The 24,257-nt window shown below is 37.1% G+C and overlaps 1 protein-coding gene across 2 annotated transcripts in view; it reads right to left on the bottom strand.

Annotated features, from left to right (window-relative positions):
* Window positions 1-294: 294 nt before the first annotated feature.
* The window catches only part of LOC132112920 (unconventional myosin-VI), a 61,246-nt gene continuing 37,283 nt past the window's right edge, over window positions 295-24,257 (bottom strand). The window contains exons 20-33 of one of the 2 annotated variants that reach the window (XM_059520668.1): window positions 23,296-23,389; window positions 22,524-22,654; window positions 21,566-21,643; window positions 21,305-21,434; window positions 21,068-21,158; window positions 19,859-20,009; window positions 17,503-17,711; window positions 15,533-15,611; window positions 11,644-11,804; window positions 11,139-11,174; window positions 4,373-4,476; window positions 3,156-3,287; window positions 1,334-1,552; window positions 295-1,123 (exon numbers count right to left, since the gene is read on the bottom strand). In XM_059520668.1, coding sequence (XP_059376651.1) covers window positions 924-1,123; window positions 1,334-1,552; window positions 3,156-3,287; window positions 4,373-4,476; window positions 11,139-11,174; window positions 11,644-11,804; window positions 15,533-15,611; window positions 17,503-17,711; window positions 19,859-20,009; window positions 21,068-21,158; window positions 21,305-21,434; window positions 21,566-21,643; window positions 22,524-22,654; window positions 23,296-23,389 — 1,815 coding nt within the window. In that variant the 3' untranslated portion in view covers window positions 295-923. The remainder of the gene's footprint in view (window positions 1,124-1,333; window positions 1,553-3,155; window positions 3,288-4,372; window positions 4,477-11,138; window positions 11,175-11,643; window positions 11,805-15,532; window positions 15,612-17,502; window positions 17,712-19,858; window positions 20,010-21,067; window positions 21,159-21,304; window positions 21,435-21,565; window positions 21,644-22,523; window positions 22,655-23,295; window positions 23,390-24,257) is intronic. The other variant, XM_059520667.1, reaches the window with a different exon arrangement.

The following is a 24,257-nucleotide window of genomic DNA, read 5'->3' on the forward strand; positions in this document are numbered from 1 at the left end:
GCAAATCATTAACAAAGGTTTCATTATCACTTCACTGAACAGAAATGAGTATGCCCTTTAGCTTATCCTCATGATTTAAGTACAAAATTGCTGAGCAAAACCATGCCGACAGCAGTGACTATCCTCTTTTATGAACTAAAGCTGCTTTTAAGAGCATCTATAAAATTCATTATCAAATATACGTAAAGGCAATTTCAGATTTCAGGCATTTCTTGGAAACCCCACTGCCGTTATTACTACATTTACAACGGTGAGACAAAATATTACAACCTTATGTTTTCCAGTGTATGATCCTCATTAGCCTTTACCATCATCATCTGATTAGATTAAGAATACTTTGACTAGTTATTCAATGTATTCAAATATTAAATGTTTCTCCACAATAATGACCCTTAAGTCTTATAAGAGTGTGTCATAAGTGTGTAATGTCTGCACCACTAGCTGACAGAACTGCACAGAAAAGGGAAACCCAAACCCATGCCACCGTCTAAACCAATCTTGCTTGGGCTGGTCAGTTTGCTCAAAAGAACATTAAGAATTTTAAAACACCATTTTTAGGAGAATGACTTAACGCTATCGCCTTTTAACAAGCAACCAGTAATGTGACTGTAAGAGTTTTAGAGAAATATGGAATTTTAGAAAGATTACACCTAGTGTATTTTAGATTCATCCCTTCGAAATATGAATTAGGTCTGAAAATCTTAAGGCATTTCTGAGCAACAGGTTCAAGCAAGGCTCATATTTGTATGAAGACTGGTTTCTAAGTTCACAGCAAAATGAAGAACAAACTACAAACAAAAAGTTAATTAGACAGCAGTTGCTTCCACTAGAGTTGTACAGCCCATTGTTTTAACTACCCCACTTTAACGTCTACATCTACACGTGCAAAGATAATGTAAACCAAGAGAAGGAACGGTGGATGTTCACTTGAGAAGGTTCTGGAGCATGGCGGTGGCATGGGTGGGTCGGGCCTGCTTGCTTTCGATGGCGTTCCTCAGGTACTGGATTCCGCCACAGCGCTCCCAGATCTCCTCAAACTGGCGCGGAAGGATCTCCGCTCCTCGTTTTCGTGTGAGCCCGGTCTCCTCCAGACTCAACTCACACATCTCCATGTCGTCCTTACCTGGGTACCGCAAAGGATACAAGGCATCACGCTATACCTTAGTACACACCTCACATCTACAGACAAGACTCGTATTTTCCAGTATTGGTTTCAACTGCATTATCTTTCAAATCCTGGTTCTATTCTGAGGAATTCATTGTTTAAAATAGGTGAAAATTATTGTTTTATCTTGTCTAAACAATAAGTAGTTCTGAAGAAGGTCTTTTGTACCTGCTACCAAGAGGATCGGCTGCTTGTCTGGGTGAAGCTCCATCTGCCTGGCAATCCATGGCCCATCAAAGTGAGCGTACCACCAGCCTTTTTTCTTGTTCTGAGGGTCTTTGTACTGGTCCGCGGGTCGTATGAAGGGAATGCGGAAGTAACGTTGCTGTCGGTTCATTGCGATCTCTTGCTGCCGGGCTGGGACGGCTGGAGCGGGGTTCTGTTGGGCTGAAGAAATATAAGAGAAAATTACATCGCCCCAACCCCATTTTCATGTACAACATAGCTCTATGCGAATGTGCCTACAAAGTTGTACAGTGCATCATGAATAAAGTTACTGTCTCTCAAAAGAAAGAGTCAACTCTCAATCGCTTAAATGAGTCATTTAAAATTCAAATTCCATTTTCAAGAAGTTCACAAGTTACCACATTAGCATAACGCCTGCCTACGTTCTACAAGGACATTCTGCAAAAAACTTGAACCCTAGTTTATTTTCACTTCGAACAGATGAGGCTGTGAAGAATCAGTGGTTAAATTTATCTTTACTATGATACCACAGTAGAATAATCCCAAACTTTTGCTGTGTTCTTGTCCATGAGTTCAATTCGATATTTGCAAACCAGTTGTCCTTGAAAGATGGGTCAGTGCCCAGTTTGTTCCTCTTTACAAAGTGCAGTGATTTATTAGTACTTCATGTCTGATTGGTTAAAGCATATACCATTATTTTTGTATATTTTTGTATTACTTTTGTACCATTATTGTTTCTGCCATGTGCTGTACACAGTAGACTGATCACATCAGACCAAACAGAGCGGAGAAGCCTCACACAAAGTAGGGGTTTGGAAAGATGAATCTTCAAACTAATAGTTTGAGAGTTGTTGAGAAATAAGGTAAATTTAAATGCATATTATAAGAAAACAAGTGTTTTTGACCTTGCATGCAAACATGTTAAACCAAATTATGAACCTTTCAAACTTTAAGATAGGTCTCTTTGCAACACACTTAATGATTTGAGGTATCATTCATGTCTGTTCCCCAAATGGTATAAGTTAAAACACCAAATTAGTATTTGTTCAAATCAAATTCTTTACATCAAACCATCTATTTATACTTTATGCTCCCAAAAGAATGACATCATAAAAGGAAGTACATATTTTAAATCCGTCAGCCCTAAAGATCAAACAGCTTCAGAGGTCGGCATGATGTCAAGAAAGTTCTCAGAGAAGTTCTCAGCACTTCAATATTGACTTTGCAAGCCAGAAGCCGATTTCATCTTTTAGAGAGAAGCAGCCAAAGCCCCATGCACCTGATACAAACACTCCACTGTTTGAAGGTAAGACACATCTGAGGATTTCACAACAAGAGAGCCGGAGAGTTTGAAGAGGACCTGCAGGTCACGGAACTCTAAATCTCCTGTTTGTTCTGCACGAGCAAACACTTAAAAAGCACTAAAGTTTTCCAGCAACCAAACACTGTGATGTGCCTTTCAAGTGGGAAAATCAGCGAGAGGTTTGATTTCCTTGAAACGGCAGCAAGTGCAAGTCTGCATTATGTGCATGACAATGCTAACACTAATCACAAAATGTGCCACAAGGTTCTTGAAAAGAACAACAAACAAGAAGTGCACGTTCAACCTTGAGAAACTGCAGCAACACATACATTCGCATAAAAAAGACCGTCAGATGAGTATCTTTCCAGAATAAATATTATGCTGAATCACCTTTTGCCATTACAAATGAAATCATCAGCTTCACTCGAGTTGTGACAATTTGTATTCTGTTGTTCCACCACCGTGCGGTCTATTCTCTTGGGGAAACCGGTCATATCTTACCATAGTCAGTGACCGATTTGGGAGCCCTCATCTCCGTGTCTGTATTTTGCTTCTTGTTCTTTGATTTCCAGGAGTGGTACACTTTCAGACGACGATGAAATTCTTCTCGGCATGCTGCCAGCAACTCTATATCTACAAGGGTGAGAGATTAGATAGTCAATACTGCATTGTCATGTATAATGAGCAGAGTTTTACATGACCTTTCATTTTAAGTGTTCAGGCTCGTGCTGAACATGAACAAGGAACAACTGTTAGAAATTAATATAATAAAGACCACAAGTTTCCTAGCTTAAATGGTTACCAATATGCTAAACCTAAATTTTCTACATCTGTATGATTTTCTTTCTTAATTGAAATAAAAAATACTTTAGGATGTTTATCATGTCTTATACAGTAGCTCAGGGCAGTCCAAACAGGTTCCTGGAGGGCCATAGAGCTCCAACCTAATTAAACACACCTGAATCAAAGTAACCAATGTCTTCAGGCTCACTAAAAACTTCCAGGCAAGTGTGCTGGAGCTGGTTGGAGTGAAACTGCAGGATGTCGGCCCTCCAAGAGCAGGACTGGTCACCCCTGTCATAGCTGCTGTTTTCCATACAATAAAAGTGAATGTTTATATTGGAATGTCAAGCTCTAAAAAAAAAAAAGCACCATAATTTTCAATGAATAACAAGTAATTATTTCCGAAAACTTAAAATATAGTCCACAAGAACTTTTATGGTGGTCCTTACGGCCCAAAATCACTGTATTAATTATGCAGCTAATTATGATTTAATTAGTGATTAGTTAATTATGACATAATTTTCATTTTAGAGTGAACTATTCCTTTGAAAAGAGACAACTGAAAACTAAACCAACATGCCAGAACAAAATCCCTGTGAAGCACAAAATGGATTGAAGTGTTTGTGATTAATGGTTCAACTACCATAAAAGCCAAATAAACAAATCTGCAAATAAAAAGACAGCATATATAATGCATTCACTTTCAAAATAAATAAATTATGGATTGAGAGCAAGCTACAAAATCAGTCACTCCGAAAAAGTCTAATCTCCATCATGCTAGTTTTCCATCTTCAAATTATTAAATGCTAGTCTCTCCATTTCCAAAAATATTACATGTCAGTCTCCAATCTCCAAAATGACATGCTTTTTGACATGAAAAGCTTCAGGTGAGCAGGAGGTTCTGCGATCAGATCGAGGCGACTGATTGCTCTTACCACAGGAGGTGTTGATGGCGTCTCGCAGCTCAGCGTACTTCCACTTGCTCAGGTCGTACTTCTTCACCCCAGCTGCCACCTTGTTGGCCTGCACCTGCACACCCCTGAAATTGCACAGAGGAGCAATTTTGAGTTTTTCTTAGCTTCAAATTTCTCTATAGGCAAAGGTTCTGATCTATCTCCTAAGCTCCTGTTACCAGCTGCTAAACGTTCCCTAGGCCACAGCACAATCAGATGACTAATTGGCCTTCTGCTTACGTGCAGATGCATGGAAATAGCACGGATTGCGCCAAATTAACACCTCACTGAGCAAATTAGATGCAGCCCTGGCAACAGTGAAGGTGGTTAATGGCGGTTAACGATGGTTAATGGTGAGCGAGGGAGAGGTCACACATGAGCTCTGTGAGGGTTTTTGCAATCTTGACTCCCACGGTGCAGGGATCTCGAAGCCAATCAGTGCAATGATTGCCTTCTTTACTTAAGATGCACAGGGTCTGTGTTGAGTCTGTGGAGCGATGGCAAAACCATCACCACCCTGATTCTTATCATATTGGCATCACTAAATACAACAATTTCAGTACTTATCTATTATATGTTCACAACTTTTAGCATGTGGGTTTTTTATATAGTTTCAGGTGATCCTGGGTGGCTGAAGAAATAAAGCCATTTGTGACTGCAATCTACATCTGGTGATAACCAATGCTAATGATTTATATTAACAACTATATACTTACATTTAAATTAATAATTCGGTACAATGCACTTATTGTATACATACTGTACATTTTTTTACATTGTACTTACATAAATATATATATATATATATAAATGCATGTAATTACATCTGTTATTACTTTTTAAACCCTTAAACTTACCTACAGTATACCACCAAACCTGTCCCTAACCTAACCTGTATCCTACCTCGATAGCAGCAAAAGTGTTTTTCAATACAATATGAACACAATAAATACATAGTACTGTACTTATTTCTGATGCAAGTACATAGTAGTTAAGGCCGTTTAATATAAAGTGGGACCAATTAGTCTTTTAGTAGAGTGTGCACAGAGTTACAGGGTTTGTACTGACCAAACAAATACAAATTTAGCTGTTTTGAAAATAGGCAACTGAAAATAGTAATTCAACGTTATTCCAATATAATAAGAAAACATTTTAGATGTTCATTTATGCGGAACTGATGCAAACAAGCCTGTGCATGAGGAGAGAAATATTCAACCATTTTAATGGATACAAACTACATTTGTTTTAAGAAAATGTCAGTAGTGCTTGCCTTTGCAAAACTGTTTGCAGGTTTCCAGAAAAATATGTGTTTGCTAAGGTGTTCTGGGAAGTTTTCAACACGTTTCTAGGCACTTAATGTTTGTTACCATGTTTCTAGGGTCTTACTACATGTTGGCAGTCGCTGTGTGTTCTGAGGGTTACTGGGGTGCTCTGGGTAGTTGCGGTAACATCCCTTCTTTAATGTAAGCCTATGAGATTTTTTTTCACAGCCTGATCTGAATTTGTCCTACACTTCTAACCCCAAGTATAATGGTATGAGGAATAATAATAATGCTATGAAAAGCACCGCTAATGATGAACTCCGCTAACCTTATGAGAGATTGTTGTTTGATTAGGTGACTTCAATAACAAGCTCATAATTCCCATCCTACTTAAGAAAGACCTGCAATCTCCTGAGCTAAATCATTTCCACAGAAGACAATTATTCTAGAACCCGAGGCCAAGATTTTAAGTCGTAAAGCGATGATGTCACCCTACAGCCTTAAAGCAAACTTTCTCATATAAAAGCAGTGACAGGAGTCCCAGAAGAGACAGAGAGTTGTCAGTGTGAGTGTGTGTCTGGGAGGAGCTCTTGCATGGCTGAACATGGTGACACTGGATATAGGGACACTCTGTCGACTCTGACAGCTGTGAAGAGCAAAGCTGCTTAACGGAGACCCTGCGAGAGAAGTCACTGAACCAGCAACCCTGCTGATTAACCCACTCATACAGGTGTAAGCCGAGTGCTAACACAAACACACAGAGGACCAGAAATGAAATGTCAACACTAGTGCTGGGGAATCTACTCATAATTCAAAGGAGTTAAACTACAGTCGAGCAAGTAATTACTACATTACAAACTAATAACAAAAAGTACTGAACTCCATTAAACCCTTTCAGGGGTCGGAAATACCTTTTATAATATATATATATATATATAAAAAACAATATCAAACCAAACTTACAAGCACATTTCTTCCAAGATTTAAAAATATACGTTTTTTAAGTAATTATTAAATATAATATAGTGTAGAGTCATTTTAATATTATATCATTAATTTTACAAAAGATTTCTCATTTCATATAATTGCGGTTTCTACAAAAAGGTCAAGAAATGCAACCATTTTCAAGACTGATACGTAAACAAAAGTGTCTGAGACTGCATTTTACCATCATTTGTTTGAGATGTCATTTGATTTGATATTTATGCAAAGCAATGATATTCATACATTTTAAGCATTGCTAAAGGCATTCAGTGACTACAGCATTCAGCAGAAAATACAATATGAAATAAAAAATTCTAAAATATAAAATTCTGCAAAAGAGCTGTACAAACCAAACCTCTAGAAGTATAACTATAAAAATACAGGTAGAGTTAGAAGCACCACTGCTTCTGGTTAATGACTCCACAGCACTGGTAAACTGCCATATGGGGCATTTCCTAAGTGATGTGCAGAGAAGACCAAACAGGCTCATATTTTATTGTGACAGATTTCCCTCTGCTATAAGCTAATTGAAACTGATGACTCCAGATAACAGCACAAGGAGGGGGATCATAAACACGCTGCAACAAAATTCTCATTACTTTTAAAGCAACCCTTAAACACTCAAATGCAAAGTCAAGTGTCTTTAGTACCATCATTAAGAGCTAAAAATTTCATACTGAGAGCTTGAGACATATAAATTCAACATATATTTTGCGGCAACATAAGTAAATGGAAATAGGGTTGTTGAGCTCCTAACATAAAGAGAAAAAGGAAACAAGACTGAAATGGATCAACACCTATAAGAGACTCCTAAAAGCTCCATGATTTCTTTTTTTTTCTTCTGAACATGCAAAATGTACATTTATTTTTTATTATATTTGTTTGCCTCTCTTTGTCCACATACTGTAATTTGATGCAGACCGGCGAGTCTCATAAACTAAATAAGGTTTGTCCAATTAAGTGTTATGTACAAGGCCATCGCAAGTGGGGTGAAAGGTGGTGACGATTATAGGGGCCCACGGCCGAGGGGGGCCCCAAGCGATCTCAACCGTCTGGCTGAGGCTAGCCTAAAAAGATGATCAGGACAGTTGACAGACCACTGCGTGTCGTCACACAGCTTATCATTTTCATATGTTTTCAAGCCTGGCCACTTTCCAATTTAAACATACAAAAGAGTTTAAATCATTCAAACACAAGACACGGAAAAGCTCAACTCGCGCGCTGTGTTCGGTGCGCACGTGGAGAGAGAGCCGTGTCTCACGGACAGCGACACTGAACCAAGCTCTCTTCTGCTAAGTTTTCCTCGAAATCCCTCCTGCACCTGAACGAACAAATACAAATCGCAGTTTAAACAAACAGAAAAGGATGTGAAAAATCCCATTTCAGCACCGCGGTGTTCTGGCGTTTAGGGCTCAAGCAGAGAAAGTCATCTCAAAACACTTGAACACCGAATTTGCCTCTTTTTGCTCTTGTACTGACAAAAAAAAAAAAAAAAAAAAAAAAAAAAAAAATTATATATATATATATATATATATATATATATATATATATATATATATATATATATATATATATATATATATATATATATATATATATATATATATATATATATATATACATACATACATACATACATACATACATACATACATACATACATACATACATACATACATACATACATACATACATACATACATACATACATACATACATACATACATACATACATACATACATATATATATATATATATATATATATATATATATATGTTGTTGGGTATCAAAAAACGGAATATAATCTGAAAAAGTAGGTACTATCTTACAGCGGTTTGCAATGATTCTCCTTTCCCCCATAACGCACTGCATTACGTCACGTTGGGGAGAGAATTTACCAAAGCCGCCTTGAGAGCAATGAGAGCGACTAGAGAGACGAGTAGTAGACAAGAGTATTCAGATAACGCAGATTATAGATAAATACATAGATAGATATAGATACATAGATAGATAGATAGATAGATAGATAGATAGATAGATAGATAGATAGATAGATAGATAGATAGATAGATAGATAGATAGATAGATAGATAGATAGATTGACAAAGACAAAGTTTACCAGTACTACGACACTATGACAAAGGTTACCGGTACTTATCTGAACTAACGTCATGATCACTGCCACTAGATATAAAGAAAACGTAGATTTTTCATATATATATATGTGTTGTTATTGTGCACTGCTGCGCGTAGACTAGCTCCAGTGCTAGTCTAAATGATAGCAACTCACCAGGACACTTCACCAACTCTCCACTCATTCTCCTCGGACCATGCATTTAATTGGCTTTGACGGACATCAGTTCTTGGCAATTCCTCATTTGCCCTCTCACGTCTGGCAGGTTTGAAATTACACGGCTGCGGGCCATCATACATCATACACCTCTTCCTCATCCCAGTTTTTATCGCAACATTACATCGTCCTAAAATAGTTTTTTCAAGGTGTACCACTTGCATAAACACTGCATCCGTAGGCAGTATTATCTGTAGGGGCTGTCGTTGTTTCGCGTGCTGTGTGACGTCGGAACTCGGAGTACATCGATCTAGTACGAGTTCACGGGTGGGAAGTCACGGGTTTGACTGGCTTTCCTGTGCACTTTCATGGGTTTAAGGTCGGAAAAACACAGGTTACGGGTTGCCTGGAACGCGGCATCATACTAGGCTGAGGCTACCTTTCCTCCACTTCTCCCCAATGTGACGTCACCGAATCGCGTAAAAAAAACATTAATACCAAAAATGTAAAAAACTTTTTAAGACCATTTTTGAGACATTTTAAAAATGATATACATATCTTGAGTGATTTATGTACCCATTAATCGACAGTGGTGGTTAACCTGCAACATGGCCTTTAAGAGAAAGTGAACAGTTGAGAAAAAAATCGGATGTGTAGCCTATTATATTGGATGCATTCATTGTCTCTTAAAGTGACCACGCCTAATTTAGCTACCAGCTGCTGTAATGTTAATCCAAGAAAATGAAAGAGAGAAAATCACTCACTGCTCTTGTCTAAATTAATTTGTAGTTTTAACAAGATTGAGTGCACAGTCAAACCAAAATTTATTTTTTTACATTTTAATAGCAGGACACTAATTAATGTAAGTTAGTATAGCAAAATAAAGCAAGCTGTGACATACCCAAAAAATCTTCATTCAGTGGAGTACTAGTGAAATTGATAGAAAAAAATGGGAGCAAAAATTATTCAGACACTTTGACCTGACCATGTTTTGCTTACGTGTTTTTTTTTCTGAATTGCTATGCAACCGTTTCACACCACAGACTGAACAAAATTAAGCATTGCTTGGTAATTGTTCAACAAAGTATTGATAGTTGTGTAAATATTGTCATACTAACAACTGTCTGAAGCTTTGGTTGATTGTAATCCATTACACACCTTTCTATCAAAGTTATCTGACATTTTCAAGATGAATTTGTTCTGACACAGTTTAACTCTGAGATCTTGTCATATTTTATTGCCATTTTATAAACTAGAGCAAATAAACTGTGATAATGTAAGAAATGTTGAAGGTGTCTGAATACATTTTGGTTTGACTGTTAATTAAATTTTTACAGTGAAGACTATGCAGTGCTATTTTATATTTCATTAATTGTTTTCTGTACCTGGACACCTACAAACATGAGACAACTTAAACATTGTGCAATTAGCACAAATAAATAAATAGAATGAACATATAAATTAAACAATTTCAAACAGGGCCCACTGGTACAGCCTTCACCGGGGCCCCGCAAACCCCAGCTACGGCCCTGCATACATACATACATATTTATATATGATTTATATTATATATAAATATATTACACACATTTCCTAAATATATACATGCATGTATGTATATTTATAGATATTTCTATGATTAATCGTGATTAATTGCTTCCAAAAAATTGCATCCAAAAAAAGTTTGTGTTTACATATTGTACTGTATGTGTATGTACTACATACTATATAAACATACAATATGTAAACACAAACTTTTGGGATGCAATTAATCGCGATTAATTAATTTGACAGCCCTAATATTTAGTGTTGGGGGTTTGTTCAAAGTATGAACAATAGTAAGAATGATTTTAATAGAAATGTAATTGGTCAACACCTGTAAAATAAAAATAAAAGACTTCAATCAGTCCTTGATTTTATCGGTTCATGCTCCATTTCTGTTGGAAAACACAAATCTACAAATATAACCACATGCTAAGTCTCTATTCAATCCAAGAACTTCAAGAAAATAATTTATTGAAGTACTTTCTGAAGTATTTGGGTTAATATCATAACTAAGAATTAGCCCATTGTTAACTGTGACTTTCTATGAGTAATCCTCTATCTAGGTTGTGGTGAGATTAGAAGGACAGGACGTGATTGTGGGAAAGTGTGGTTAGACCGAATGAAGTGGAAATTAGGAGGGAAAAGAGGCCTGTTCTAGCTCTTACATCTCTGTGAAGAACCAAACACCTGTGGTACCATCACTGGAGGGGAGAGGAAGCACAAAAAAAGAGGCTTGATGACAACACGGCCTTCTCAGCACCCATTTAGTACGTGTAATAATAGCACAACAGCCTTTTATTTTACTATACATAAAGTAAGAACAGGCGACACTTCTTTGTCCACTTCCATTAACTAAATGAAATATGACTCTCGGTGCTGCACCACAGGCGTCTCGTGTTTCTGTTTACCTGCTTTTGTAGACAGACGAGTTGGCCGCAGTAAAAATGATTCATTGCATTTATGTAACACTGTCTGGCAGAACCTTGTTCGTTGTTTGTTGTTCTGTCGCTGCTTGATACCATATAGGTGCTTTTCAGATAGAAATCTCCATATAAAAATATCTGCGGTTTATGTGCGTTTTATGAATGGTAACCAGGGCACAACATGGCGTGGAGTCTGCCTTTGTTTGATTTGAACTTTATTATTGTGTGTGTGTGTGTGCGTGTGTACCTGCGCAAGCTGGGGTCCATTTGAGCTTCATCCTGGATGAGTTCTGCCTCGCTCTGAGCGATCCTCATGGCCAACTCTCTGTCCCTCCTCTCCTGCTCCAACACAGTCTGTCTCTGAGTCTCTTCCTCCCGCTCCAATGCCAGCTGCATCTCAAGTTCAGCCTGGAACAAACATACATTCCCACAAATCAATAATACACACACACAATCTCAACACCTTTCGGTGCTTGCCACACCTGTGCCTTCTTTCAGTTCCAACTGGATGGCAACACACAGAGACACAAGCATACAAATGGGTGCAGGCAGGGGTGCTGACGGTAATGACCACATATTTGAGCTCAGAGCATTGAACTGTGGTGGACCACAGGAGAATTCCAATGGGTCTGACACCATGCCTGTAAAAAAAATACCTGGTGTCCTCAAGCAAAACCTCCTTTGTGGACCATTTTCATAACATAGATGCTAGTTGATTTGCAGAATTTTGTTGGTGAGCAGCGAGCTAGATCAACACCAATCCAGAACTAACCAGTAAAACCCAGCCTGGACCCCATTTAATGGTTTGACAGATGCAGTTTCCACACTTTCAAACAGCTTCACAGTATTAAACAAGAAAGTAACACAATCAATGAGACAAACTTTAAAAATGATGCAAATCCAAAATTCTGTAACTGTAGCAAGACAATTATTCAGCTCTAGTCAGTTCAATGTTGGATCAATTTAGCTCAAAAAGTGTGTAAATTAATGATTTAAATACCTCAATTAGCGATAAGCACCTCAACTGAAGACAATACTGTTGTTATTCAGTTTCATTCACCATCATGTTGTTCCAAACCTGTATACGATTCTATCTTATGTTGAACACAAAAGAAGATATTTTGTAGAATTTTGAAGAACCAGTTGTTTGTTCCATAGTAGGGAAAAGAAATACTATGGAAGTCAATGGGGACCATCAACTGATATTTTGACTACCAGCATTCTTCAAAATATCTTCTTTAATGTTCAACATAAGAAATAAATATTTGGGTGAACTATCCCTTCAAGTCAGTTCAACGGTCATTCATTTTCAGTTCAATAACAGCATCAATTCATGAATTATGAACAAATTTGATTCCACTAAAAGAAACTATACAGAAGACCGTAGCGTCATTATTCAGCTCAATTCCATTTAAGTTTTGCTCTCATCTAACAGTATCAGTACTTTTAAATTGATGGCATTACAGTATAGTAAATTTTTTAGCCCCAACTAAGCAAACAAAAGCAGACAGAGAAAACAATCCAAACTCCATCAGGTGAGAGAATTTGAGGAGAAAAAACCTTGAGAAACCAGGCTCTGTCAGGGGACCAGTTCTCCTCTGGCCTAAATGAACGGTCGAGCTACGTCACACGGGCATTAGCTGGGAAAGGTGTTGATGCATTTCTTGTTTAAACAGGAACTCAGGGCAGGACTTATTCCTTTCATTAAAATATCCAGGAGCTTTAAGTTAGCATCACAGCCTTGAAATATAATGTGGCACTTGCTAGTCAGAGGACGTTCTCAATCTGGAGAGCATTTGATTGGACGAAAATGTTGATATGCCCACGAGTGCCAGATGAAGAATATTTTTTATCGGTTTTCCTAAAAAATAAAGTTCAATTTAAAAGCGTGTACCTGCTAACACCTGATTTGCTGACTTAAAGAAAGGTTGCAGCAGCTTTTTGGTCATAACATTTCTCTGCGCAATCTTCATGATGCTGTTTAAGGCAGGCTACAGAATTCCCTCAATCTCCCCATGCGCTGGCGCCTGGTACATCTGAGGGAAGAGAGATTAGTGGGGCGGCCCTGCCCCAGACGCACCGTAACACATCTATTGCACTGCCCACTGAAAGAATATTAAGCCATTACGCTCCTGCTGTGTGCCAAAGTCTGATTAGCTGAAAAATCGAGGCTGTACTGCAGCCAGCCGGCTTGGGGTTCTACGTCTAGACTGTGCTAAACGAAAAAAGGAAAAAGAATAAAAACACATGAAATGAACAGCATGGCTTTAGATGTGAGAGGACAGTCTGGGACAGAGTCCAGCTGCGTGGTCCAAACGCATAGGTCAAAACAGAGCAAAGGAGTGATTGAAGAGAAAAGCTTAGATGGAATATTTTCACAGAGAAAACCTTTAACAGAAAGAAGATACAAGGCAGCTGAGGTTGAATACCCATATATACAAAGACATATATAGAGAGGGAGGGTTACAGCACACACTGGTCAAGATAAATCTGAGCTATGAATAAAACTGCTAAAAGCAGGAAAGACTTGGTGGAAAACAGAGTGATTTATTACGGCTGAAAATAACAGTGATAAAGATTTTATTAACAACAGTGTGACAACAGTCTTTGATTGAATTGCAAATGTTTTCTTTTGCAAAGGTCTTCAGTTCATTCAAGGACTCCCATGATATGTTTGAAGTTATAAGAAACAATTGTATTATCAAGGCAAGATGATAGAATAAACATTGATCATTTTTATATAATGGGAAAGAAAGATAGAGGAAGAAAGAGAGAAAGACTTGGCACAATACAGAATAGAATAAAATAATTTAATGGAAATAGGCTTAAAAGACTTATAAGGGCTCATTTGTTAACATTAGTATTCATTTTTAGTATTAATATTTTTCATTAATTGTAGTTGATGAAATATAATTGAAAGTTCATGTGAGTTCAGAATGCTGTTATTACTGTTATTGTTAAATATGTTAACAGACGCAACTTCTGACTTTAAAAATGTATTAGTAAATGTTGAAACATTAACTAATATAATGAAATACTACAGAAGTATTGTTCATTTTTAGCTCATCTCAACAATTGTAGTTAACTGATGGAACTTTACTGTAAAGTCAAAAAAGCACAGAAGGAATTAAATAATTATCTGAATAGAATGGAATAGAATAGAATAGAATAGAATAGAATAGAATAGAATAGAATAGAAAAAATAGAACTGGCACAGAAGAAAAATAGAATTGGTAAGGACCCTCAGAACAACAGAATCAGAATAAAAAAGAGAATTTTAATAAAACAACAGAATGTTTTAATATAAAACGGTAGACTGAAAATGGATTCAGAAGGTTTTATCCTTAAAATAGAATATAATAAAATAGAATATAATAGAATGCATTAATAAATACTAGAGTAGTTGAAAAAAATAGAACTGGCACATAAGAAAAATTTAACTGGTAAGGACCCTCAGAACAACAGAATATACTCGATATAGAATGGTAGCTTGAAAAAGGATTTAACCGGATTTATCCCTACAATAGAATAGAATAGAACAGAATAGAATGTATTAAAAATAATAGTGTTTAAAAAAACAGAACAGTGAAAATGTCTCAAGAAAAATAAAATTTGTACCGACCATATAACAGAAAAAAAATCAGAATTGAGGTTTTTTTTTATGTTTTAATATAAACTGGTAGATTGAAAATTGAACCAGTTTTATAACTAGAATAGAATAGAATAGAATAGAATAGAATAGAATAGAATAGAAAGCAGCACAGAAGCCTTTGAAGAGTGTGCAACAGTTTTCAGGCAGCATGGGCACAAAACGTCTCTGCAGGGTGATACATCTAGGAAGCAGCGCAAGGGAAGTCAGCCAAGGCACTAAACACAGCATCACCATCAGGAGAGAGGGGTCACAGGACTCTCACTCCGCAGACGCAGCATAATCCAGCCCCAGGAGGTAGGCAGGGGCTGATGAATAAACCCACAGGCCGCTGTGGCAGCTCAATACAGTCATGATTATACCTGCAGAACAGCCAGTCCTGGCCAGCTCTGAACATGCCAGCATGAGACGGAGTGGGCATTTGGTTTGCTAAAGGAGTCAGCGGAGGAGAGGAATCAATACACAGAGGGAGCACGTATATACACACCTGCATGACTCGCTCTTCCTCTTCTCTTTTCTTTCTCTCCTCTTCCTCCTGTTTCCTCTTCTGCTCCATCTCGGCTTTCCTGATGGGAGAAAGATCGAGGGTGGACCGTTAATGAGCTACTCAAGCCTGCTGGGAATTATTCCTCCTGATCAATGACCCAGAGGAAGGGACGTGAAAACACCCCCAGGTGGATCCACAACTGTCACACAAAGACACATCTAGTCTTTTTAGTGCAAGTGAGTCCCTTCAGTAGCAGCTGAAATTGAATAGTGCGCTGTGAGCATTGTTGGTGAAAAAGCACTATGCACTTATATACATCTAACAAACAGCAAATTAATTCTGCTGCATATTTCTTTGTACTTTGTTGATTGTGGATTTGGCTAATGATACACTATGTGCATCCTTGCCAAATCTTTAACATTGATAATAGGGAGATTTTTACAAAATAAACATGAGGGTGATGGAGGGGTACAGTAAAGATACAATTTTAGATGAATGTTTGCTGCTCACAATGAAGGATTGTGATTTGCATTACAGAGGGTCCAAAAGTCTCAGAGTACTTGAGAATTTATTTTTCTTTTTTAATTTAAATTTTTAATTACAAATTATTATTAACATAACCGTCTGAGGAAAGTTTTCCCCCTTTTGAATGTCCCTCTTATGATTTAATGACAGTGGTACTTGAGCTGACATGAACGAAACCAAAAGTTTATGTTATAGTTTATGTTTCTATGTTAATACAGTATATAGTTCAAAATGTAAATTATTCATGTGATGGCAAAGCTGTCCAGCAGCCATAACTATTCTTCCTTTAAAAATCATTCTAATATGTTCTCTCTTATGTGCTACTTTAGTGCACATTCTGCACAAAGAACATTTGTTATTATTTTCAAGTTAAGCTGTAATATATATAGTTACTGTCACTTTTGATCAATTTAATGTGTCTTTGTTGAATAAAATATTAATTTATTTTTGAAAGAAAGAAAGAAAGAAAAGAAAAGAAAAGAAAAGAAAAGAAAGGAAGAGCTTTTGAATGGCAGTATGCCTATTTTTAAACTAATTTTACAGTCCATCATAATCCTAGAAATCCTACATCAAAATCCTAAAAATCCTAAATTTCTAGGTCTAAATTGGATGTTAAATACCTGATTTTCAATTTTCAAAGTTTTGGACCCAACTGTATATCAAACCCTTGACATTTAGTGAAAGCCATCAAAAGAATGAACATGCTATTTTAATAAAATGATTAGCAAAATGTCATAATTGGTAATATATAAATAAACTTAACAAATAAGTGTCCCTGATATGTTTGTGTAATGCTTTGTAAAAGTTAGCTTTAAAACCTTGTATTGCTATCTGGCAATACAGGAAAAACTGTACATTACAATATATTTTAAAAGAGGCAGGGTAATGTAGTTAATTTTACAGCTAATGTTGGCTCCCTCCAATAAATCTATAAGGTAAAAGCAGTATCATTTATGTTACATAAATCCTCCTGAGAAGGTTTGAAATTTCTGACCTGTTGCTTACATGGCAACTGTGCGATGAGATTTAAATAAATGTGTATGTTCATAAGTAACATGTATATTCATAAATGATTCAATCCAGATAATTTAGTAATCCATATGGGTTTCAGGTTTGAAAGGGCTGCACCGAACAAAGAGCAAGCAGCATAAAAGTTGCTGCTGTTGCGTATACTGTGGAACCGGATATTCTTTGACAAGACTATAAACATAGAAATATTATCATGGCCTGATTCGTGAAACGATGACAGATGCTGTCCATGACAGCAGACTCTAGAGAATGCATAAGAGAGAGCAGGTCAAACCAAAACCTCCAGTGATGTATTAATCTTTCTGCCAATCCCCTCCCACAGCCTTTTTTTTTCAGCTCCTGTTCTTCTTTCAAATGCACTGGGACTCTGACCTAATGTACAGTTCATCCTATTCGAAACTTGCGACGTGACTCACATGCGGCGGTCTTCTTCCTCCTGTTTGCGTAACTGCTCCTCCTCTTCATGTCTCTTCCGTTCTCTCTCCATCTCCTCCTGGATGCGCTTGAGCCTCTCCGTCTCCTCCTGCTCCTGCTTCTTCTTCTGCATTGAGGAGAGGAGCTGCTCGGAGCGTTTCACCAGGCTCTCATACTCCTGCTCAATCTCCTTGCGGCTCATCACCGTAGACTGACAGTGGAGATGAAAAGAAAGAGTTACATTTGATTTGATTTGACTTATTGGGATATATTTTAGTTATAATGTCAACTTCATATTTCTTGTAAAAGACATTTCACAGCGTTTCAGACGCGTGATTAAAACTGGTAACTTGTCTTTTTGAACTGTTTATTGAAAGAACTGGTTCATAAGAGAAGAAGCTCACTTGTTCGGACTACACTTGATCGTGTTGTATGTTGAACTCGATAGAAAGACAAACCTGTGTGACTTTCTTTTCTTCCGTGAAACACAAAATGAGAGCTTCTGTACAATACAATGAAAGTGGATTTATATCGCAGGAATGCAATAACAGTGTTTATTCACTTAGTCCGAATTCCAGAAAATAAAATATTCATATTAACTTTATCATCATGCAATCAAATGAATCAAGAGTTTTAGAGTTTGAGGTTTCGTTCCCATTCTTATTTTATCCATATGACTATAAGCTCTAGTTTTTGTATTCTAAAGGCTGGATCCTCTTACTAATTTTCTACAGCCTTTAGAAGTGCTTCAACTGACTGAACTTCAAATTTGACTCCTGGTGTTCACTGAAACATTGGTCTCATTGGTCTCACAATAGAATAGTTTTGGGCAAGGAACAAAAATGTATTACGTTATTGACCAAATGCACTCTCACAAATGTCATTTGAGCTTGTTTTCAACTAAAAAATACACTGCCTTTGCACATGTCAGAGCAGGTTTGGCAGACACCACTGATTTCCATGTGTATTTAACATGACTGAAAATGAGATTTTCAAACTGAGGGTACTGTAGGATTTTCAGTAAAGAACAACTTCAATTTAATCTTGGTTCTCGTCATTTTTCATGAGAAGACTTACAGTATAGTGCTTGTCATTTGTATATTTATGATACTTTTAAGTACTTTTCAAAGCTTGGCAGTATAAATCACTATCCACTTTCGTTGCATGGAACACAGAAGCTTAGACATTATATTTAAATAATAATAAGAGGTTGGAAGAGTGATTAAATGATGACAGGACAGGCCAATTAGCGGCTCTTTTAAAAAGCTTTTCCTCTTGTGCTTCGTTAAACTAATTTTTGCAAAATAACTAAGAAACTCAGTGATTACTCGTCAGTTTGGTGACAGTGGTGATGCTGGGCCACATGCAAGGAAGTTTTATTAATATCCTGCAGATATTCATTAAACCTGGATGTGGATTTGGTTCCATCTGGCAGAGCACCAGAGGTGTGTGGAGGGGTGCAAGCATTGTGAATGATCATTGTACCGCATGGGGTGGGGACTCAATGACAAGGTCTGTCTCACCCCCAACGCTAGATGAGTTAGCACTAGTGTGTTGAATGACAGCCATTGACACAATCTACGTTATTAGCCAGGGAGGCCACAGTAATCTCCAGTCCAGATGGTAAGGTAATAGGAGGCATTGCCAATCAAAAACCAGATGCTAATCAAAACGTGCTATGCTAATAACAAAGAGGACTACCACGGGTGCAGAAGTGCAGTGCGCATCTCATTTAGAGGAAGAACGGAGTGTTCAGATAGAAAAGTTTCAGCTCTGGTGCCAGCTATCTATCAGGGCGCAATGTCTCTCGAGCTCCCTGTCAATAATGCACTCCGAGTCTGACAGATGAGGTTGAGCTCCACGTAGAGAATACAACAATGCATATACTGCATTCAATCAGCCGCAGCTGAAAGTTCGGAGGAAGGCAAGAAATCAACACTAGAAATGGCATAATGCGGCAAAGCCTTGAAAATCGACTTGACAGCGTGTGGTGCGAATGTCAATGATGGTCTGCAGAGAGAAATCTCATTGTCGACTGTCGATTTGCATACTTTGTATTTATTTACTCTGCTGTTGAGTGCTAGATTTTCTGCTGAAGGAGATGAAAAGCTTCTGCTCTCTTTCTTTGGGACCTAAAAAGCGAGACACCTGAAGCCTTCAGACAATTCTAGCCACAGCTTTAGACCGCCTTCATCAGGACATGGAAAAACACACACCTGTTGAATTATGCATGGAAACTGATATACGACAGCAGACTAAGAAAAGAGCTACACCGCGTAACATCATTGTGCTTTGTAAGCTGAAGGAGGTAAAAGAGGGTTTGTCAACCTTGGGTGGTTTTCCAGTGGAAAAGCTCACCTTGATCTTGGCCATCAGGGCGTCGGTGGAGGTGGCCAGTTCCTCGACCTGTTTGCTCACTTCCTGTTTTTCCTCTTTGAGTCCATTTACAGCTTCGTTGAATTTCTCCATCCTCTTCCTCAAAATTTTCACCTTCACTATGCCATCAATGCTGCCAAGAGAATAGAGACAATGGTGTTTATTTTTATGTCCAGTCTTTTAGTTTATTCAAAAATACATACTTTGTACAACAAATTCAGCAATATATCAGTTGCTCACCAATGGATCCACTGCAGGGAATGTGTGCCGCCTGACCAAGAGTCCAAAAAGGTGATAAAAACATCACAATAAACCACAAGTAATCCACATGATGGCAGTTCATAAATGTACATCTTGTAAAGTGTAAAGCTGTGTATTTAAAATAAACAAATCCATCGAGGCTTTATAACGAGTCCATAATCCATAATACAACTTTCTGCCATGAAAAAGTCCATCACCTGTTGTCCTCTCACTTCAAAATTACCAACTTATTTGTTTTGAATTATCTTGGACCGTTTTCACTTGTAAACAGTGCTTGATCTGTGCATATTTTTCTCCCGATTCAGACCGGATGATTTTTTCACTGGAGAAAGCAACATTATGTATTATGGACTGGAAACCTGGAAGCAATGGTTTGAAGATAAAAACGTTCTAATGAAGTACACAGAATTTGTTGTTCCTTATAAATACACAGCTTTTCAATTCATAAGACATTTTTATTGTGATGCTTTTATTAGCTGTTTGGACTTATTTTGACGGCACCCTTCCACTACAATGGATCAACAGGTGAGCAAGAGATCAACAAAGAAACAGAAACACATCTACATCATGGATGGCCTTTAGCAAATGTTTATTTTTAGGTAAATTGTGCCTTTAAGATCTTTTCAAGGCAATAAAAATATGGTAGACCTTTCTTGGAAAAGGTATAAAAGTATATTGTCAAAACCATATGAAACTAACATTAAAGAATACATTTCTAAGAATTTTAAACTGGACTTTTTAAAAGATTTTTCATGGATCCAATACATAATTCAGATCTGCCACTGACAGCTTTTCAAAAACACCAAACAGATGCAGACAACACAGTGACACCACACTGACATAAGTGTTGGAAAAGAGATCCTCACACTGAGTTTGTAATGCATGAGCTATTACGGTCACTAATTGAGGCGTGCTGGTGTGTGTACATACCGAGGCTTGTGTCTTCTTTTGCATAGCCACATGCGAACAGTCTTCTGAATCTTGATGCAGGCACTGGCCCTGAAGCTCATTTTGTTCTTCACTGTGCCAAGTAAAAGTAAGAGGAAAAAGATGCTTAATCATCAACGGCATTAAACTGTAACACTGCACAGGTGAACGGGAGGGCGTGGGATGCTTTTAATTGCTTTTATGAAAGGCAGTTTACTGAGGTTATGAAGGGTGACGTACATTTAATAACTGACAGTGTGCACCACTGGACCTTTTTCCAGCGGCTGCACACCAGCCACTTATTGACCCGTTTTACAAGCTCGGCCAGGTGCTCCGGATCAGACTTCATGATCTGGTCAAACTCTGCAAACTGAGGCAAACATAGACACACGTTAGGATTTATATAGCTGCATTTACGAGGTTCCCATGTGCACCAGCTTGAAACAGTAACAGCCTTGTATGATCCCAACCCTCATGAAAAATATCATCAGAAATGATCACCTTCCCGGGGCGGAAGAAAACCCTGGTTAAGCCAAACTTGTAATCGTTCTTGTTGAGGCCAAGTGCTTTAAACAGAGCCTGCAGAAGGAGACAATATAATTAGACAGTGAAATGTGTACTTTATTAAATGTCTATCAGATATCAACAAGAATGTCATGAAAGTGTCGAGTCTGTGCTTATGCGCTTTCATTTCAACGATGTTCCATTTAATGTTTTTATCCCATGAAACTTAAACATTTGGTTTCCTGTGCTGGTTTGAACATCATTGCCAGAGTAAATTAGAATCAGTTAGAATCAGAATGATTTGAAAACAATAAACAAGTCAGTAATATTTCCTGCCAAAGTTCCAGCTGGTATTGCAAATGAACAATATAAATCGTTGTAAACAGATTTTGGGGGAAAAACATCATTTTAAAAATTCTCCTGAAATATGCTTCAGTAAAAACCCAAAATCAATGCCTGAGAGGGACAGCAGGGAAAAAGCACTTATTGCTAAACCTTGATTATACTCTAGAGTCTAGACATTGCATTAAAAGCATGATCATCAGAATAAAGAAGTAATTTTCAATAATTGCAATCAATCATTAATTGCACCCTAAATCACATACTGTTTTTGTGTGGAATCTAATTGTACATTTTATGATTAAGTAAATACTTTATATTTAACCATGGGTGTGTGATTAAAATTTAATTTGACTTTCAAATGCATCTATAACTACCAATGATAAACCACTATCATTTATCATGGAAATCAATGAGGGATTAGCCTGTGCGTGCTTTGGCAGATGGATATGAAAGGTCATGTAGTTTTTCTAAAAATAATCCAACTAGCCACCATCTATCATTACTTATCCTAACTGTGTACACTAGAACTTTTGTGAATAACAATAACAATAGAATGAGCTATTATTAATTTTAGATGCAACGATCAAGATAAAAATAAACAATAGAGGTTTACTTTGCAAAAAAGTCGAGGATCAAGCCTTGTGAGCTTGTTGGGCATGTACTGCTTGTACATGTTGTAAAGCTCGTGAAACGGAGCTCGGGAGGGGAAGCCACCCTGCATCAGGTCCAGCACTGATACCATGCCTGAGAGGAGAAGAGAAGTACAGATCATAAAGCCACTTAAGATACAGGATTTGCTGCATTAAAGACTGGAGCTGAAGCATGAAGCAAGTTTAAAGGAAGATTCAACGTGTACTCAACCTATACTTGAACACTTTGTCAACAAAACTCACAGAATGAGCTTATAGGAGTATAAACTAGTACACTTAGTACTTACTAAGTAGTACTTACTTGCTAGTAGGCAAGTACTGTAGTTTATAAGTCTACATTTATCTTATATGATGCACGACTAGTCAACAAAGGTCTGAAGAATCAAACTAATTGGCAAATCGATAAACCAGTGGAGCTCCTTGGATATACTTTTTCTATATCTCTTGCCTGAAAGTTTATTTCTAAAACTTTGCTAACAGCCTATAAAATTCAATAACACCAACCTTCAAAACACTCTTGTAACGGCACTTCCAAAAGATAATGAAAAATCAGTGGAGCTCACATCTAATATGGCTGCTCCATAGGCAATATTGGGATTTGCTTTAAAAGCGAGCTTGCGAGTGATGAGAGCTGTGTATTGTGATGGGTTTTATATTTGAAGCATTACCACAAGTGCTGTGAGATGGATTGGGAACTAAAAAAAATACACCTATACAATCATATACATACTGTACCTGAGCATTGAAGCTGAGACAGAATCTGAGCTCCTTCAAACTGGTGGCTCACCATCTTCAGATTAGGCTTCACACAACGGATAAAACTAGAGCCCTTTTCAACACATACACATGAGAAGTTGTTAGAGTTTAACAGAGAACCAACAATATTATTTATAGTCAGCATAACAAGACCTTTGACTAAATGGCATAGGATTTACATTGGACTCTTTTTATATTTTTATGTGGGACTGAAACACATAGTAAACTTTTTTAGGAGGTACACTGTCATTCAGACATACAGTTTTTATGTTTATGAGTCTCTTATGCTCACCAGCACTGCATTTATTTAATCAGAAATGCAGTAAAACAATAATATTGTGAAATCAAATATTATTTGAATTTAAAATAACAGTTTTTTAATTTAATATATTTTTAAATGTAATTGATTCCTGCAATGGAAAAGCTAAATTTTAAACAGACTTTACTCCAGCCTTCAGTGTCACATGATTCTCTATAGATGATTTCATTACTCAATAAATGTTTCTTATGGCATTTATATCCACTTTAACATAAACATATGCATTCTTGCTGTATAAAAGTAAAAGTAAAAAAAATAAAATAAATGTTTAGCCATTAGTGTAAATGAGAGACTGTGTCAATATTTATTTTAACATTACTGCAACAATCAAAAAAAAAAAAAACTTTTGTTGCATTTTTACATTCAAAAGACAAAGATGTCAAATGTACAGCGACTTCCTTAGCAGCTGTATTTAACAAATATATATATAATAATTGCAGCAGCATTGACTAGTTGTTTGGTTGTGATTTAATGCCAGGACAATATAACAGTGTTCAAAATATGCATTCAATAATTTAACATAAAATATAAAAAGTTTGCCATGTAAAGCAAACAAGCACATTTTGTTCATTTTTATGTGCCATTTAACATTGCCATAAATCAGCAACTGTCATGTTGCATC

The sequence above is a fragment of the Carassius carassius genome, chromosome 32 (assembly GCF_963082965.1).
Source record: "Carassius carassius chromosome 32, fCarCar2.1, whole genome shotgun sequence".
Lineage (NCBI taxonomy): Eukaryota > Metazoa > Chordata > Actinopteri > Cypriniformes > Cyprinidae > Carassius > Carassius carassius.